General features: G+C 43.0%; 1 protein-coding gene across 1 annotated transcript in view; it reads left to right on the top strand.

Moving 5' to 3' along the window:
• The window catches only part of TBCK (TBC1 domain containing kinase), a 342,207-nt gene extending 337,057 nt beyond the window's left edge, over nucleotides 1–5,150 (top strand). The window contains exon 26 of the mRNA XM_044302639.1: nucleotides 3,826–5,150. Coding sequence (XP_044158574.1) covers nucleotides 3,826–3,936 — 111 coding nt within the window. The 3' untranslated portion in view covers nucleotides 3,937–5,150. The remainder of the gene's footprint in view (nucleotides 1–3,825) is intronic.
• The last annotated feature ends 13,151 nt before the right edge of the window (nucleotides 5,151–18,301 follow it).

Genomic DNA, 18,301 nt, shown 5'->3' with positions numbered 1-18,301 from the left:
TTCTCAACATTTTAACTCCAGAAATTTGTGTTGAATTAATTTGTATCAGAGTTGTTCTTTTTTATTCAGGACCATTTAATGATGGTAACTTGGGTGCGATGTGTCCTGTAAAATAAGAACAGAGCTAGACTGTGGGGGGTTTAAAGACAAATGACCATTGTAATTTCTAGCTTACTGTGTAATTATAATGCCTAGCCACACAAGAATATCACTGTCTTTGAATCAGACCCATGTCGCTTTCTTAAAGGGGTTATGCTATTGATGCCGTTTGATGTAAAAAAAATAAAAAGCAAATTAGATATCATATAGTACATGACAATCTCTTTCTAACAAAGCTGGAACCAGCCCTGTACCTCGCATGGATCCAGAGATCTCCACATTCTTTGCTCCAATTGTTCTGCTAGATTTATTTCATCGTGGGGTGTGTCTTGTTTTCTGTAGCTCTTTTCCTGTAACTGCCACAGTTTGTAACTGAAGATATAGCTGATGGCTGTTGTAAATTTAAACTGAGCATGTGCGACCCCCTTAGGTGGACGAAGAAATAAGGAAAAGAACAAGCAGCAGGTGGCGCTATATAGATACATTTTATTGAATTGCTGATTGGCTGTGCAGAATATTTAATTACATGCAGTTACAAAAGTATTCAGATCCAGGTGCTGGTTTGAAAAATGTTTTGTGGTACAACCCCTTTAAAGGGGGCATCCACTTTGAAGGTTACTACTTATTAGAAGAGTCCCTTTGGATTAGTTGTAATCTGTAGTGAAACCTGGCAGTTTTCCTGTAGGTCCTCCAGAGTGAGAGACCCTGTTTGTATACACTCCGTACTTTGGCCATGAAATGAGGATGCTAAAGAGATGACTCTATTGTATTAACTCTATAATACAAACTATAAAAAGTGTTTTTCCATACAAGACAACCCTTTTAAAGTCCTCAAAGTGGTTACCCCATGATTAGTGTAAACATTGGACATCATATAAAACATGACAATCTTTTTGTAACAAAGCCAGAACCAGCCCAGTACCTCACATGGAACCAGAGATCTCTCCATTCATTGTTGCAGTTCCTTCTTCTTCAAGTTTGTCCTTTCTCAGTGGGTGGGTCATTTCTGCTGCTCTCTCTCTCTGTAACCATCAAAACAGAACAGTTGGTGGCAGTTGAAGGATGGAACTGAACATGTGCGTCCACCACAGTGATGTTAATGAGGTGAACAGGGAAATTAGGAAAATAACAAACAGCAGGTGGCGCTATGCAGATAGATTTTATTGAATAACTCAGTGGCCACACTAAATGTTTAATTACGGTACATGCAATTCCAAAAGTATTCTGGCTTGTTGGTTTGAAAAATGTAGAATATTTTTTGTGGGACAAGCCCCTTAATTTCTTAAAACTTCCAAACTGAACATAGTCATGTATTTAAACATGCTCTGCAACCTACTTATAAGTCTGTAAGCAATCTAATCATCTGTCCTATCATTTTATTTGAATGCTGGCAGCCACCATAAACCCATTCTGATTGTGGAATGTATATGCAGTATATCTAGTGTCTTCTCTGAAAGTGCTGAATTTTATATTGGTCACATTGCTGATCGTAAATACCGATTGAAAGTGCAGACAGCAGAAAAATAATGTGAATATGTTGGCCTGTAAAAAGTGACACAGGATCTAGGTTTGACAAGTGAACTTGGCTTGGGCAGCTGTCAGGCTCTTTACGGTCGACACTTTGTAAAATCTCATATTAAGCCCACCCTGAGTGTATATGCCACAGTCCAACACTGCGTTTCTACAGTATATATATATGAGTCCCTAAGGCAATCCTTGAGTAAATGAGTATATAAAGGTGCAAGGAACCTAAGCTTACATTTTTATTATCAATGGCACCACTTTCATGGCTGTTGCAGACTAGGTATTTAGATTATGGGGAAATATGGAAGAAGATCATGTGAGAGATAAAATATGAGAGAGAAATATGTATAAAAATCCTGTGGTAAGTAAATAAGAAAAATGAATGGGAAATAAAGAGAAAAGAAATAAGATAACAAGAAAAGCAGAAGAGTGAAGGACTTATTAGAGGCTAAAATGCCCTTTACACTGGCCAAGAATCTGCCAGATAATCATGATTATTAGCGACTATCTGCTGATTACTCGATGAATGAGTGAAGCCATCGTTCGTTGGATAATTAGGTTGTTTGTGTAGGCATCTAAATCGGCATTTGCTGGCTGCAGATTGTGCAGTCTAATCAGGCTCTGCTGCCAGCAAACGAGTCTGTATGGGGATGAGCATTGGCATTAGCGATCGCTCCTTCCCATACTGTGGAGGAGATTGCTGCATGTAAATGCGGCAGTCTTATTCACTGACAAGCCAGGGATTGCCAGGAAGAAATTCTTCCTTTCTGACAATCGCCTGCTGAATTGTCCCATCTAAAGGAACCTTTAGTGGAAGAAATTCCCCACAGGTAATTCCATTATAATTCTAGGTCCCAATAATTGAGAGGTCAAAGAGAACAAGTCCAAAAGCCACAGCAACTGCCAAGTAGTGGTCGAACACACAGCTTTCCTTCCCGATAATCGCCTGCTCATTAGTGGAGGTGAAGCTCTGCATTTACATGCAGCGATCATCTCCACAGTATAAGCGATCTACTGCCCAAAAATGATCTTTTAGGTGTCTGCATGAATGATCTGCAACATCTTTAGACCGGCAGGTTATCAGGAATGAACATTCCTAGGAATGTTCCTTCCCCAATAATATGCCTGACAATCATGCAGTGTAAACAAGCCTTTAGGAAAAACACTTCAAGCAAAAATTTTAGGGAATCTGTCACCTGGATTTTGGGTATAGAGCTGAGGACATGGGTTGCTAGATCGCCGCTAGCACATCTGCAATATCCATTCCCCATAGCTCTGTGTGCTTTTATTGTGTAAAAAAAAGATTTTATATATATGTAAATGAGACAAGTAAGAAGCCCAAGGAGCTGTTACTAACGTTTCCGGAGCCTAGCCACGCCCACTGTGAAGGGGCCCAGCACCGCCCCGCATACTCCTAATCTCCTCCTTGCTCCCTGACGTCACAAAGCTAGAGCGCCGTAATCTCGCAATGCGCGAGCTAGCACATGCGCAGTGTCGGCGTAGTGTTCCTTCCCTGTGCTGGCATCAGCCTCAGGGAACGAACTGCGCATGCGCTAGCGCTCTAGCTTTGTGACATCAGGGAGCAAGGAGGAGATTCAGAGGATGCGGGGCGTGGCTGGGCTCAGAGTCAAAGAACACTGGACTCCTCTCTGAAGCATGGAGGAGACGGGACTCATCTATGGTTCATTTACATATCTATAAAATCGTTTTTTTTACACAATAAAAGCACAGAGAGCTATGGGGACTGGATATTGCGGATGTCCTCAGCTCCATATCCCAAAATGAAGGTGACAGGTTCCCTTTAAGTATATTCTGACAGATCAGTGAACCATGTAAGACTATGCCATTTGGTGGTGGTTTGCGTGTGGTGGTGCTCCTCTGAGCATTATTCTCCTTTGTCTTTAGACCTGGATTAATTTGATACTGTAGTTCAAAATGGCAGTATCAACAGTCATTGTTAGAACATTACACTGTGCTATAAACTACACTATGAAGTGAAGCCCAAGACCGTATATTTTTCTGCAGCAAGGAACACTGTATATAACAGATCTCACTGCAGTTGATATATGGTCCTCACACAAGTCTTAATTAGCTCTAATTAAACTAATGTATACATTTACAGTTCTATTATCTGTCAGTCTCTTCTTCAAAGCAAGTACAGGCACTGGCTGTAGATACTTGTACTAATGTGTTCTCTTTTAGTTTGCAGCACATCTGGTGAAGTTGGGATACCCACGAGTTTGTATTCTGGATGGTGGAATGAACAAGATGAAGCCAACTGGTCTACTAACTGTACCATCCCCTCAAATATGAAAGTTCTACAGCCTGAAGTCTCTGACCGTTGCACTGGTGTTACTGGACCAATCTACTTCCATATATATTATCTACAGCATCATGACCCTGGAAGATGTCAGTAAAGATTACACCCATCAGGCTGCACACATTACTTTTACTTTATGTGGAGTAAAGCAGTGACCAGTTATGTTCAAGTTTCAAGAACAATTAGTATAATATTCTGCAGTAATAATATATATTCCATTATAAACCTAAAATACGGTAATTACATGGGATCAGATTCTAGTTCTATAAAGGGGTTGCTCCCAATACTGCAATATCCAATGTGTGTATCAGACATACATTAAGGATTTTGTGACATTGGAGTAAGTCCAGAAATGACAAATCACAACACTGACCCCATATGCTCAGCCATGTCTCCAATGAAACAGTGGTTACCAATAAGTAGATTATATCAATGGAGTGATGGCTGTACATGTGGAGTCATCTCACGTTTGCCCCTGAGAGGACACTCGAATGACTTATTCTGGGTGACGAGTTGTATATTTACTATGGATGTGAGTAGTAGTTGTAGAACGGAATTATGGAAGAATCTAAATTATCTGTATGAAGTGGATACATCACATTGTGAATCATGAGGACCCTGTCACGACAGAGGGTAGGGATAAGAGCAACCCCACCTCTGCGGATCCGCACTTCCGGGTCCGCATTTCCGTTCCCGAAAAAAATAGAACATGTCCTATTTTTGGCCGCAATTGCGGACAAGATTAGGCATATTCTATTATATTCCTGATTTTGATGTCCCAAGTGTAGCAGCAGCTCATCCACGTTACATGGGCATTATCATAAAAGTGAAGTGTAATGTGAATCTTTACAGCTGTTACTGTAAAATATCTACTTCAATAAAAATGTCCATATCTTTTTATAAATTGTGTGCCTTGAGTTCATCTGTGTCTCTAATTCAGCATGGCTTCATAGCAGACTGACAGTTGTAAAGAGGAGGGGAAACTCCAGAAATCGTACAAAAATGACATGTGTAATGTTTCAGCAGAGCTGGGATTGTTTCAGATACAGTTTTTATCCTGCAGTCTGATAGTTTATAGGCTTGCAAATAATTATCCTGTGGAAGAGCAATGTACCGCATTTATATAAGGTATAGTCTATAAGAGCACCACATTGAAAAGTGCCCTTTGGCCTATGTGTGGTGCCAGTTATAGTGCTTAAAGGAACCTGTCACCATGGATTTTGTGTATAGAGCTGAGGACATCGGTTGCTAGATGGCCGCTAGCACATCCGCAATACCCAGTCCCCATAGCTCTGTGTGCTTTTATTGTGTCAAAAAACGATTTGATACTTATGCAAATTAACCTGAGATGAGTCCTGTACGTGAGATGAGTCAGGGACAGGACTCATCTCAGGTTAATTTGCATATGTATCAAATAGTTTTTTTTACACAATAAAAGCACACAGAGCTATGGGGACTGGGTATTGGCAGATGTGCTAGCGGCCATCTAGCAACCCATGTCCTCAGCTCTATACACAAAATCCCGGTGACAGGTTCCCTTTAATGCGATACCATAGTTTGTGCCCTCATAATGAATTTTGGTTCCTGTATTTCTCTGTTCCTTTTCTCTGGAATGAAATGTGATTTGGTTTAACCCATTATCCAGGTGTCACCTAATCAGACTTTTCACAGGAAGTGACAGATGTGAACAAATATATTTTGTGATCATCTAGGAAAACATTAGTGAAAAATACAGATATCCAATTTGTTTCACAGGTAATTTTCATGTTTATCTATATTTACACCATAATTTAATTTGCAAAAATGCAGGTGAGGCGAAAGTGCCTGTCAAACACATTTGTATAGATTGTCCGTTCAACTATAAGTTATTAGTATGAATCAGTGACCTCATCTGCACCAATAATAATAGCTACAATAGGGAATGTTAAAGTGTCACTTGCAGCCTAAAAACACTTGAAATATGTCCTCATATTTTCAGCAAGTATATAACTTGGTTGTAGAATTCATGGGGTGGGAACCCTATCTCAACATCATTTCCTACTCATGCCAAGCATGGACTTTCCAGTTTCAAGTCCATGGGGAGGGTAGAGTCAGGCTGGAGATCCTATAGACCTTTCCACTCTTTGCTTATGTTCATCTTTCTTTCTTAAAGGGTTTGTGTCATAAAACATATTCTGCATTTTCAAACCAGCACCTGAAATTGAATACTTTTGTAATTGCATATAATAAAAAATGGAATATAGCCAGTGAGCTATTCAATAAAATGCATCCGTGTAGCTCCATCTGCTGTTTGTTCTTTTCCTTATTTCTTGTCTGTTTCACCAAAATTCCCATCACTAGTCTGCGTGCTGAGACCCCACTGATCTCTCTCTCCTTGCTGCTGAGGATAGAATTGAGATGGGCCCATAGACTGCTATGGAGCTAATCTCATGCAGCAGCAGAGCACGATATGCACGCACATCTCTCCTCTTGTCTAAGGATGACAGAGAGTTCCAAAGCATCAAAGGGATCTCATTGTTAAAAGGTATCAGTCAGGAGAAGGGTACAAAACGTTTTCCAAGGCATTAGATATACCATGGAACACAGTGAAGACAATCATCTTTAACCGCCTCCGGACCTCCTAACACAGATTCGCGTTCCGGAGGCGGCAGTGCTGCGCAGAGTCACGCATATACGCGTCATCTCGCGAGACGCGAGATGACGCGCTTAGCCGGCAAAAGTTAGAGGGGGGTCACGTCACCAGCCTGCCAGCCAATGATCGTTGCTGGCAGGCTGGCGATTTAAAAAAAAACGAATCACAAGCCAGTTAACACATCATATTAGTAAATATTATGTGTTAAATGGCTTCCCTGCTCCTCTGCTGGTCCTTTTCGTCGGTTGGTCTCAGCAGAGGAGCAGGCTTCACAGTGAGTAGCACCAAACACTACCCATAGCCCCAGATCACCCCCCTGCACCCCAATTAACCCCTTGATCACCCCTTCTTGCCCCTGTCAATCACTAGTGAAATTGAAAAAAGGGATCAGTGTAAACTGTCACTTTTTTTTTTCACTGGTATTGACTGTTAGGTTTTAGGGATAGTTTAGGCCCCTTGGTTACGTAGTTTAGCGATTGTTTAGCGCCCAGCCCACCGCACCGCAGTCACTTATTTGCTGATTAGCGTATCGCTACTCAGCTTTTGTACTTTTATAGTATCTGTAAGTGATCAAAACTGATCACAGTCAGATCTATAATAGTATTACTGTCACCTTAGTTCGCCCTCCACCCAAAACGCAGTGTTTGCCCGATCAGGCCTGATCGGTCGCCCACACGTGCGTTCGCCCACGCCTGCCCCGCCGCAGTGACAAAAAATATATATTTTTTGATCACTGCACAATCGCTTTACACGCGCTGCGGCGATAAAAAAATCAGTTTTGATATTTTTTATTAACGGCAGCGGCCTCCGGTACTTCGCTAGCCTCCCATTTGTAAGACAGGCTTGCTTTTTTTCTTGGGTAGTCTCAGGGAATACCCCTAAATTTAGTTGCCCAAATGTCAAACAGGGGGTATTCTTCTGAAGAGGCCTACAGGCTTCTGACCCAGTCGGATGAGGAATGGGAACCCTCATCTGATGAATCTAGCGGGTCAGAATATGAACCTGTAGAAAGCAGTGGCAGTCTGACCCAAAGTTCGGACAAGGAGGTTGAGGTCCCTGATACCACCAGGCGTACCCGGCCCCGTGTCGCTAGACCACAGGTTGTGCAGGATCCGCTTCAAGGGCAGCAGAGTGGGGCTGGCGCTGTCGGATTACGTGGTGAGGCATACACCAGCAGCGCAGCCCTCCCTGGACCTAGTACCAGCACTGCCGTACAACATGGTGAAGTGGCGAGCATCAGAAGGGCAGTTGAAGCTGGTACGGTGGCACGTGCATTAGTTACCCCGTCGCAGCCACCGCACAGACGGGCCCGTAGACCCCCTAGAATCCCTGAGGTGCTGGCAAATCCTGATTGGCAGTCCCCAACTTCAGCCGCACCTGTAGTTCCCCCATTCACCGCCCAGTCTGGAGTTCGGGTTGAGACAGCTCAGATCGGTTCGGCCCTGGGATTTTTTGAGCTGTTCTTGACTGCGGAGCTCTTGGACTTAGTTGTGGCAGAAACAAATCGGTATGCCACTCAATTTATATCCGCCAACCCGGGAAGCTATTATGCCCAGCCTTTCCGGTGGAAAGCAGTCCAAGTTTCCGAAATTAAAAATTTTCTGGGCCTTCTCCTCAACATGGGTCTAACCAAAAAGCATGAATTGCGGTCATATTGGTCCACGAACCCAATTCATCACATGCCCATGTTCTCTGCTGCTATGTCCAGGGCACGTTTTGAGGCCATCCTGCGTTTCCTGCACTTTAGCGACAACACCACCTCCCGTCCCAGAGGCCACCCAGCTTTTGACCGGCTTCACAAAATTCGGCCCCTCATAGACCACTTCAACCAGAAATTTGCAGATTTGTATACCCCTGAGCAAAACATCTGCGTAGACGAGTCCCTTATACATTTTACCGGGCGCCTTGGCTTCAAACAATACATCCCAAGCAAGCGCGCCCGGTATGGGGTCAAATTGTATAAGCTCTGTGAAAGGGCCACAGGCTATACCCACAAATTTCGGATCTATGAGGGAAAAGATCAGACCCTGGAGCCAGTCGGTTGCCCTGACTACCTGGGGAGCAGTGGGAAGACAGTCTGGGACTTGGTGTCACCCTTATTTGGCAAGGGGTACCATCTTTATGTGGACAATTTCTACACAAGTGTGGCCCTCTTCAGGCATTTGTTTCTAGAACAGATTGGCTGCTGTGGCACCGCGCAAACTAGTCGCGCGGGCTTCCCCCAACGGCTCGTTACCACCCGTCTTGCAAGGGGGGAGAGGGCTGCCTTGTGTAACGAAGAACTACTCGCGGTGAAATGGAGAGACAAGCGTGACGTTTACATGCTCTCCTCCATTCACGCAGACACGACAATACAAATTGAGCGAGCAACCCGTGTCATTGAAAAGCCCCTCTCAGTCCACGACTATAACCTTCACATGGGAGGGGTGGACTTCAATGACCAGATGTTGTCTCCGTATTTAGTTTCCCGACGCACCAGACGCTGGTATAAGAAGGTGTCTGTATATTTGATTCAATTGGCTCTGTATAACAGTTTTGTTCTCTACAGTAAGGCTGGGAGAACAGGATCCTTCCTCAAATTTCAGGAAGAGATCATCGAGAAACTCCTGTACCCAGGAGGTTCCGTGGCCCCATCCACCAGTGTAGTTAGCCGTCTACACAAACGACATTTCCCCAATGTCGTTCCTGGTACCTCAACCCAACCGTCACCCCGAAAAAGATGTCGTGTCTGTAGCAGGAGTGGAATAAGGTGTGACACCCGCTATTTCTGTCCTGACCACCCTGCCCTATGCTTTGGAGAGTGTTTCCGGAAGTACCACACACAGGTACACTTAGCATAGGGATTGCATCTCAGAGGACAGGCACACAGGGCTATTAGGGCCCATTTACACACAGAGCTGCTGCAAACCTCTCCTTTCACCTGGGATAAAGTGCATAATGTACTTTGCCACATCTTTGGGCGATTTGCGCTTTGCACATTGTCCCATGGGGAAGGAGAGGTTTGTCCTATAAAGGTAAAAAAAAAATAACAAAAAAAAAAACACCAGTAAGCAAAAAAGTTAAAGTTCAGTTTCAAAAGTTAAAAAAAAGTTTATATGTTCTGTTCTAAAGTTATTATAAAGTTAATAAAATGTATTGCGTTGCGGCCTGGTTTTTTCTTTTTTCTTTTGTTTTTTTTACCTTCCAGGTGGACCAACCGATCGACTAGCTGCAGCACTGATGTGCATTCTGACAGAAGCATTGCGCTGCTGTCAGATTACACACAAGTCGGTGTATGCGGCGCTGCAAGACGAGATTTCTCCTCTGCAGTAAAAGATACGTTTGCCGAGGCATATGAGCTGAGGAGGTGGCGGTGTTAATATGCTTTGGCAAACACTTTGTATATAAAAAAAAATAAAAAATCCCGGCAATGATTTATTCATCCACATCGATTGATGTGAATGGAGAAATCTGGTTTGCCAGGGCATACGAGCTAAGTATGGATGTTGGGCGGAGCTCCTTTCCCCTCCTTTTCTTTTTTTGGGCAGAGATTTTTTCATCCACATTGATCGATGCGAATGAAGAAATCTGTGCCGTTCATTTTTTCTTTCAGCCCAGAGGCTGAACGGAAAAAAAAAATCTCATTACCTGTATGCTCAATATAAGGAGAATAGCAGAAACTCCTAATGCTGGCCATACATGTAATGATTGTGGAGACCCTCAAATGCCAGGGCAGTACAAACACCCCACAAATTACCCCATTTTGGAAAGAAGACACCCCAAGGTATTCGCTGAGGGGCATATTGAGTCCATGAAAGATTTAAATTTTTGTCCCAAGTTAGCGGAAATTGAGACTTTGTTAGAAAAAAAAAAATTTCCGCTAACTTCTGCCCCAATTTTTTTTTCTATGAACTCGCCAGGCCCCTCATTGAATACCTTGGGGTGTCTTCTTTCCAAAATGGGGTCACATGTGGTGTATTTATACTGCCCTGGCTTTTTAGGGGCCCTAAAGCGTGAGAAGTCTGGGATCCAAATGTCTAAAACTGCCCTCCTAAAAGGAAATTGTCACACATGTGGTATCGCCGTACTCAGGAGAAGTTGGGGAATGTGTTTTGGGGTGTCATTTTACATATACCCATGCTGGGTGAGATAAATATCTTGGTCAAATGCCAACTTTGTATAAAAAAATGGGAAATGTTGTCTTTTGCCAAGATATTTCTCTCACCCAGCATGGGTATATGTAAAATGACACCCCAAAACACATTCCCCAACTTCTCCTGAGTACGGCGATACCACATGTGTGACACTTTTTTGCAACCTAGGTGGGCAAAGGGGCACACATTCCAAAGAGCACCTTTCGGATTTCACCGGTCATTTTTTACAGATTTTGATTGCAAACTACTTCTCACGCATATTCCACTAACTTGCGACAAAAAATAAAAAATTCTAGGAACTCGCCATGGCCCTCACGGAGTACCTTGGAGTGTCTTCTTTCCAAAATGGGGTCACTTGTGGGGTAGTTATACTGCCCTGGCATTTTAGGGGCCCATATGCGTGAGAAGTAGTTTGCAATCAAAATCTGTAAAAAATGACCAGTGAAATCCGAAAGGTGCTCTTTGGAATGTGTGCCCCTTTGCCCACCTAGGCTGCAAAAAATTGTCACACATCTGGTATCGCCGTACTCAGGAGAAGTTGGGGAATGTGTTATGGGGTGTCATTTTACATATACCCATGCTGGGTGAGAGAAATATCTTGGCAAAAGACAACATTTCCCATTTTTTTTATACAAAGTTGGCATTTGACCAAGATATTTATCTCACTAAGCATGGGTATATGTAAAATGACACCCCAAAACACATTCCCCAACTTCTCCTGAGTACGGCGATACCACATGTGTGACACTTTTTTGCAGCCTAGGTGGGCAAAGGGGCACACATTCCAAAGAGCACCTTTCGGATTTCACAGGCCATTTTTTACAGATTTTGATTGCAAACTACTTCTCACGCATATGGGCCCCTAAAATGCCAGGGCAGTATAACTACCCCACAAGTGACCCCATTTTGGAAAGAAGACACCCCAAGGTATTCCGTGAGGGGAATGGCGAGTTCCTAGAATTTTTTATTTTTTTTCACAAGTTAGCGGAAAATGATGAATTTTTTTTTGTTATTTTTTTTTCTTACAAAGTCTCATATTCCACTAACTTGTGACAAAAAATAAAAACTTCCATGAACTCACTATGCCCATCACGAAATACCTTGGCGTGTCTTCTTTCCAAAATGGGGTCACTTGTGGGGTAGTTATACTGCCCTGGCATTTTAGGGGCCCATATGCGTGAGAAGTAGTTTGCAATCAAAATGTGTAAAAAAATGGCCTGTGAAATCCGAAAGGTGCTCTTTGGAATGTGTGCCCCTTTGCCCACCTTGACTGCAAAAAAGTGTCACACATGTGGTATCGCCGTACTCAGGAGAAGTTGGGGAATGTGTTTTGGGGTGTCATTTTACATATACCCATGCTGGGTGAGAGAAATATCTTGGCAAAAGACAACATTTCCCATTTATTTATACAAAGTTGGCATTTGACCAAGATATTTATCTCACCCAGCATGGGTATATGTAAAATGACACCCCAAAACACATTCCCCAACTTCTCCTGAGTACGGCGATACCACATGTGTGACACGCAGCCTAGGTGGGCAAAGGGGCACACATTCAAAAGAGCACCTTTCGGATTTCACCGGTCATTTTTTAGATTTTGATTTTAAACTTTTTCTCACGCATCTGGGCCCCTAAAATGCCAGGGCAGTATAACTACCCCACAAGTGACCCCATTTTGGAAAGAAGACACCCCAAGGTATTTTGTGATGGGCATAGTGAGTTCATGGAAGTTTTAGTTTTTTGTCACAAGTTAGTGGAATATGAGACTTTGTAAGAAAAAAATCAAATAAAAAAAATCATCATTTTCCGCTGACTTGTGACAAAAAATAAATAAAAAGTTCTATGAACTCACTATGCCCATCAGAGAATACCTTAGGGTGTCTACTTTCCGAAATGGGTCATTTGTGGGGTGTTTGTACTGTCTGGGCATTGTAGAACCTTAGGAAACATGACAGGTGCTCAGAAAGTCAGAGCTGCTTCAAAAAGCGGAAATTCAAATTTTTGTACCATAGTTTGTAAACGCTATAACTTTTACCCAAACCATTTTTTTTTTGACCCAAACATTTTTTTTTATCAAAGACATGTAGAACAATAAATTAAACGAAAAATTTATATATGGATGTCGTTTTTTTGGCAAAATTTTACAACTGAAAGTGAAAAATGTCATTTTTTTGCAAAAAAATAGTTAAATTTCGATTAATAACAAAAAAAGTTAAAAATGTCAGCAGCAATGAAATACCACCAAATGAAAGCTCTATTAGTGAGAAGTAAAGGAGGTAAAATTTATTTGGGTGGTAAGTTGCATGACCGAGCAATAAACAGTGAAAGTAGTGTAGTGCAGAAGTGTAAAAAGTGGCCTGGTCATTAAAGGGAACCTGTCACCCAAAAATCGCCTATTAAGCTGTTTACAGTACCTTATAGTGCTGTATAGTCGTTTCCTGATGCATCTGGGCGCGGGCGCGTTTGATACAGGATGTCGGGCGCATGCGCAGTGCGGCGAAAGTAAGACGGCGCGTAGTACGCGCGGCAGCCGGGACCGCGCTCCTGCCGCCCTTTACTGCGCATGCGGCCGTTGAGCGCGGTCCCGGAATCGGATTTCGGCTGTCAGTCACAGAGGCAGGGGGCGGGGAGAGGGCCATGTAAGACGCCGAGGCCGCTGCCCCCGTGACTTCAAGCCTGACTTGAAGCACGGGGCAGCAGCTGAATATAACATCGATTTCTGACTGAGCATACATGCTGCAAAACTAACAAAAAGTGCATCAGGAAACGACTATACAGCACTATAAGGTACTGTAAACAGCTTAATAGGCGATTTTTGGGTGACAGGTTCCCTTTAAGGGTGTTTCAGCTAGGGGGGTTGAAGTGGTTAAGTGGAGAAAATATGGCACAACAGTGACATTACCAAGAACTGGACGTCCCTCCAAAATTGATGAAAAGACAGGAAGAAAACTGGTCTGGGAGGCTACCAAGAGGCCTACAGCAACATTAAAGGAGCTGCAGGAATATCTTGCAAGTACTGGCTGTGTGGTACATGTGACAACAATCTCCCGTTTTCTTCATATGTCTTTGCTATGGGGTAGAGTGGCAAGACGAAAGCCTTTTCTTACGAAGAAAAACATCTAAGTCAGGCCACATTTTGCAAACACACATCTGAAGTCTCCCAAAAGCATGTGGGAAAAGGTGTTATGGTTTGATGAAACCAAGGTTGAACTTTTTGGCCATAATTCCAAAAGATATGTTTGGCGCAAAAACAACACTGCACATCACCAAAAGGACACCATCCCCACAGTGAAGCATGGTGGTGGCAGCATCATGCTTTGGGGCTGTTTTTCTTCAGCTGGAACTGGGGCCTTAGTTAGGGTACTTTCACACTAGCGGCAGGACGGATCCGACAGGCTGTTCACCCTGTCGGATAGGTACTGCCGCTATTTCACCGGACCACCGCTCCGTCCCTATTGACTATAATGGGGATGAGGCGGAGCTCCGGCGCTGCACGGAAGTTTGCGGTGAGAGGCCGCCAGACTAAAAAGTCGGACATGCAGTACTTTTAGTCTGGCGGCCTTTCGCCGTGCTGTGCCGGAGCTCTGCCCCGGTGCCCATTATAGTCAATGGGGATGGAGCGGCGGCACGGCGAAATAGCAGCAGGACGGATCCAACAAAACATTCAGGCTTCTGCTAGAAAGCTGAACATGAAGAGGAACTTCATCTTTCAGCATGACAACGACCCAAAGCATACATCCAAATCAACAAAGGAATGGCTTCACCAGAAGAAGATTAAAGTTTTGGAATGGCCCAGCCAGAGCCCAGACCTGAATCCGATTGAAAATCTGTGGGGTGATCTGAAGAGGGCTGTGCAGAGGAGATGCCCTCGCTATCTGACAGATTTGGAGTGTTTTTGCAAAGAAGAGTGGGCAAATCTTGCCAAGTCAAAATGTGCCATGCTGATAGACTCATACCCAAAAAGACTGAGAGCTGTAATAAAATCAAAAGGTGCTTGAAAAAAGTATTAGTTTAAGGGTGTGCACACTTATGCAACCATATTATTTTATTTTTATATTTTTTTCTTCCCTCTACCTAAAAGATTTCAGTTTGTTTTTCAATTGAGTTATACAGTTTATAGGTCACATTAAAGATGGAAAAAGTTCTGAAATGATTTATCTTTGTCTCGTTTTTTTACATCACAGAAACCTGACATTTTAACAGGGGTGTGTAAACTTTTTATATCCACTGTATATACACACACACAGAATGAATATGTATATAGCTGATCCTGTAGATGTATGCTTAGGTACGTATATAGATATATACTGAGGCTTAGTCCTGCAGCAGAGTGAATACTTCTCATAGTTTTATGAAATGCAGAAAAGAGCAGTAGTATTTCTTTGTGGTTTATCAAAGAAGCCTCTAAGTCCCATGAGTCCAGGAGGAAAACATCCTAGTGAGTGTTTTATCATACTGGTTACTGTTGGGGATTGGTCAGATTTCCGGCACCACAGAACAAAGCCAGTATTATTCCTAACATCTTCCTCTACAACTTTCTATCAAGTTTACACTCTATGCTTTCTTTTTTTATGGCATTACTCTAAGTTCAACTTTTCAGGAATCTGCCAATTATATTGTGCTCTTTATTGTTGCAGTGAATTTTTGTCATCCCGTATCCATTAAGGAAGCTTAGAACAGGGGCCCTACAGCAGTGGTAAAGACTAGGTCTTGTTAGTGTTATCTGCATACACAATATAATGTTCTGATTCAGTTATTATGGCACAACTCTAATACCAAAGACATCATTTTGTGTCAGTACAGACCTCCTTTTGTCTGCTTCTCATAACTACATTTGATGTAACTTTGTTCTTCCCATAACACAAGAATAGGAAAATATGGGGATATGCCCAACACAAATGACTCCAAATTGAGAATATCACATTGTTACAGGAGGCTTGTGCCAACACCTATTAAAGGGCTTCTGTCACCCCACTAAAGTGATTATTTTTTTTTGGGCTGGTGAAATTAGTTATATTGCGATATATCACAATATAATTGTGTCACTTACTTTGATCCAGCAGTTTCTTCAAAAAACGAAGTTTTATCATATGTAAATTCGGTCTCTAACAGCAAGTAGGGCGGCTACTTGCTGCTAGCTGCTGCAGAAATCCGCCCTCTCGTCGTGTTGATTGACAGGGCCAGCCGGGATCTCCTCCTCCGGCCAGCCCTGTCGGCATTTCAAAAATCGCGCGCCTCTGTGGATTCGGCGCAGGCGCTCTGAGATGAGGAGGCTCGTCTCCTCAGCACTCCCTCAGTGCGCCTGCGCCGATGACGTCTTCTATTCCGGTGATGTCATCGGCGCAGGCGCACTGAGGGAGTTCTGAGGAGACGAGCCTCCTCATCTCAGAGCGCCTGCGCCGAATCCACAGAGGCGCGCGATTTTTGAAATGCCGACAGGGCTGGCCGGAGGAGGAGATCCCGGCTGGCCCTGTCAATCAACACGACGAGAGGGCGGATTTCTGCAGCAGCTAGCAGCAAGTAGCCGCCCTACTTGCTGTTAGAGACCGAATTTACATATGATAAAACTTCGTTTTTTGAAGAAACTGCTGGATCAAAGTAAGTGACACAATTATATTGTGATATATCGCAATATAACTAATTTCACCAGCCCAAAAAAAAAAAATCACTTTAGTGGGGTGACAGAAGCCCTTTAAGGTTGGGTAGATAGTCTTGGGTTGAGAGCATGACACTAAGGGCCGATGCTTTTGGGGCAATGTGTCACTGTGTATGCATGTTATTTGTACCTCCACTAGCTTCTAAAGCAGGGATGCCTAACCTGCGGCCCTCCAGTTGTTGCAAATCTACAACGCCCAGTATTGCCTGAACTGCCTACAGCTATTAAGGCATGCTGGGAATTGTAGTTTTGCAACAGCTGAAGGGCCACAGGTTGATCAGAGCATCCCCGTTCTAAAGGATCTCTCAGGTGTCAGGTATTATTATTATTTTTTTATTAAATAGCAATGCCATTAAAACTGTGAAGCAATGTAAACCTGACGTAAAGGAATAATGCTAGTATGAATGGAGCCTAACATGCCAAAGAAAAATGATGCTTTGGTCTTACAGATAAAACAAGCATTTATCTACATGTATCAATAGGGAAATACATAAAAGGTTTGTCGAGCTTGGACACCTCCTGCCATACAAGGTATCCTATATGTAGAACTACAATACTATATTACCAAAAGTCCACCGGGGTTGGAGGTGAGAAGTGCCTTCTACTTTTTTCTTTCCTTTTCCTTCAGTTTGGTTGCATAGGAACTAGATAGCTTCTTGGCCTTTCTGATAATAAAAGGCAATGTAGCTGACACCGTACAGAGGCACATTGCCTTCAGAGACTGTGCGGGTCCTCGCTAGTTCACGTAGAGGCGTTCTCCGTGTAGAATTTCTGGCTGGAGCTGAGGCAGATGTTCAGTTTTTGTAATTGTTCAGGTGTAAGTCAGGTGGACACTTGGTGGGTTGAAATGTGCTAGGGTGAGGGTGCTGCCACATGTCACCGTGGTGCTGCATTTTGGATACTGCGGTTTTTGCAACAACATATCTGCAATATCCAAGTCAAGGGAAAAAAAAAAATCGCAAAAAGCAAAACTGAATTATATTAATTACAACATCGAGTTGCATTCATGTCATTCAAGTCTGGTGTGAGTTTTCCCTTGCTGGGAGAAAACACACCATAAATGCAGGTAAGTGGTTGCACAGAGAGATTGCATTTTATTTTTTTCTCAACATGTGGCAGCACGCTGAAGGTTAGATTAAAAGCCTGGAAATTGGTAAAGCATCCAAAACATTTTCAACTGAGCAATATGTCCCTAGGTGAAAGCCATGTGTCTTGTAGTTTGGCCCTGGGAGATCAGCACTTCTTCTGAGCCTTATTCCCTGTGTGTGGAGCTTGGAGTTCAAAGAAGAAATGAAGCCATCTCTCAGGTGCAGGGAAATGTGGTCATTCTGCTAATAAGGATTGGTTTGACGCTCATATAGGAATCAAATCCTTAGCATTGCCATTGGAAGTAATTGACTAAACTATTTCTAGATTCAGTGTATAGCTTCCATAAGTCCGCAGCTTACTGAAGGGCATAAGCAGCAATTAGGGGCTAATTTCCCTGCCAACTTGTCAGCAGTATCCCGTCACTAGAAGAATGTGAAAATGACAGATCATGAACTTGTAATGCAGACATTTTGAATTTCATGCAGTTTCCAAATGTAAAGTAATAAACACCTGTGCAGGGCTGCAGTGCTTGCCAGAAGTAAAGGAGATGAAATTGTGGTGGTTGCTTACATCTAACGTTAGTAAAAGGAGAGCAGGAATAGTAGGAAGAAAGAGGGTGCACTTTATTTCATGAGTTGAAGCTTTACTTAAAGGGGTTGTCTCAATTCGGCTAATGGAATGTATTATATAGAGGAAGCTAATACAAGCCACGTACTAATGCATTGTAATTGTCCATATTGCCTCCTTTGCTGGCTTGATTCATTTTTCCATCACATTATATACTGCTTGTTTCCATGGTTACGACCATCAGTGGTGGTCATGCTTGCACACTATAGGAAAAAGCACCA

Source organism: Bufo gargarizans, chromosome 1, assembly GCF_014858855.1.
Source record: "Bufo gargarizans isolate SCDJY-AF-19 chromosome 1, ASM1485885v1, whole genome shotgun sequence".
Lineage (NCBI taxonomy): Eukaryota > Metazoa > Chordata > Amphibia > Anura > Bufonidae > Bufo > Bufo gargarizans.
The sequence above is the reverse complement of the archived record's forward strand: the minus strand, read 5'-3'. Positions and strand labels throughout refer to the sequence as shown.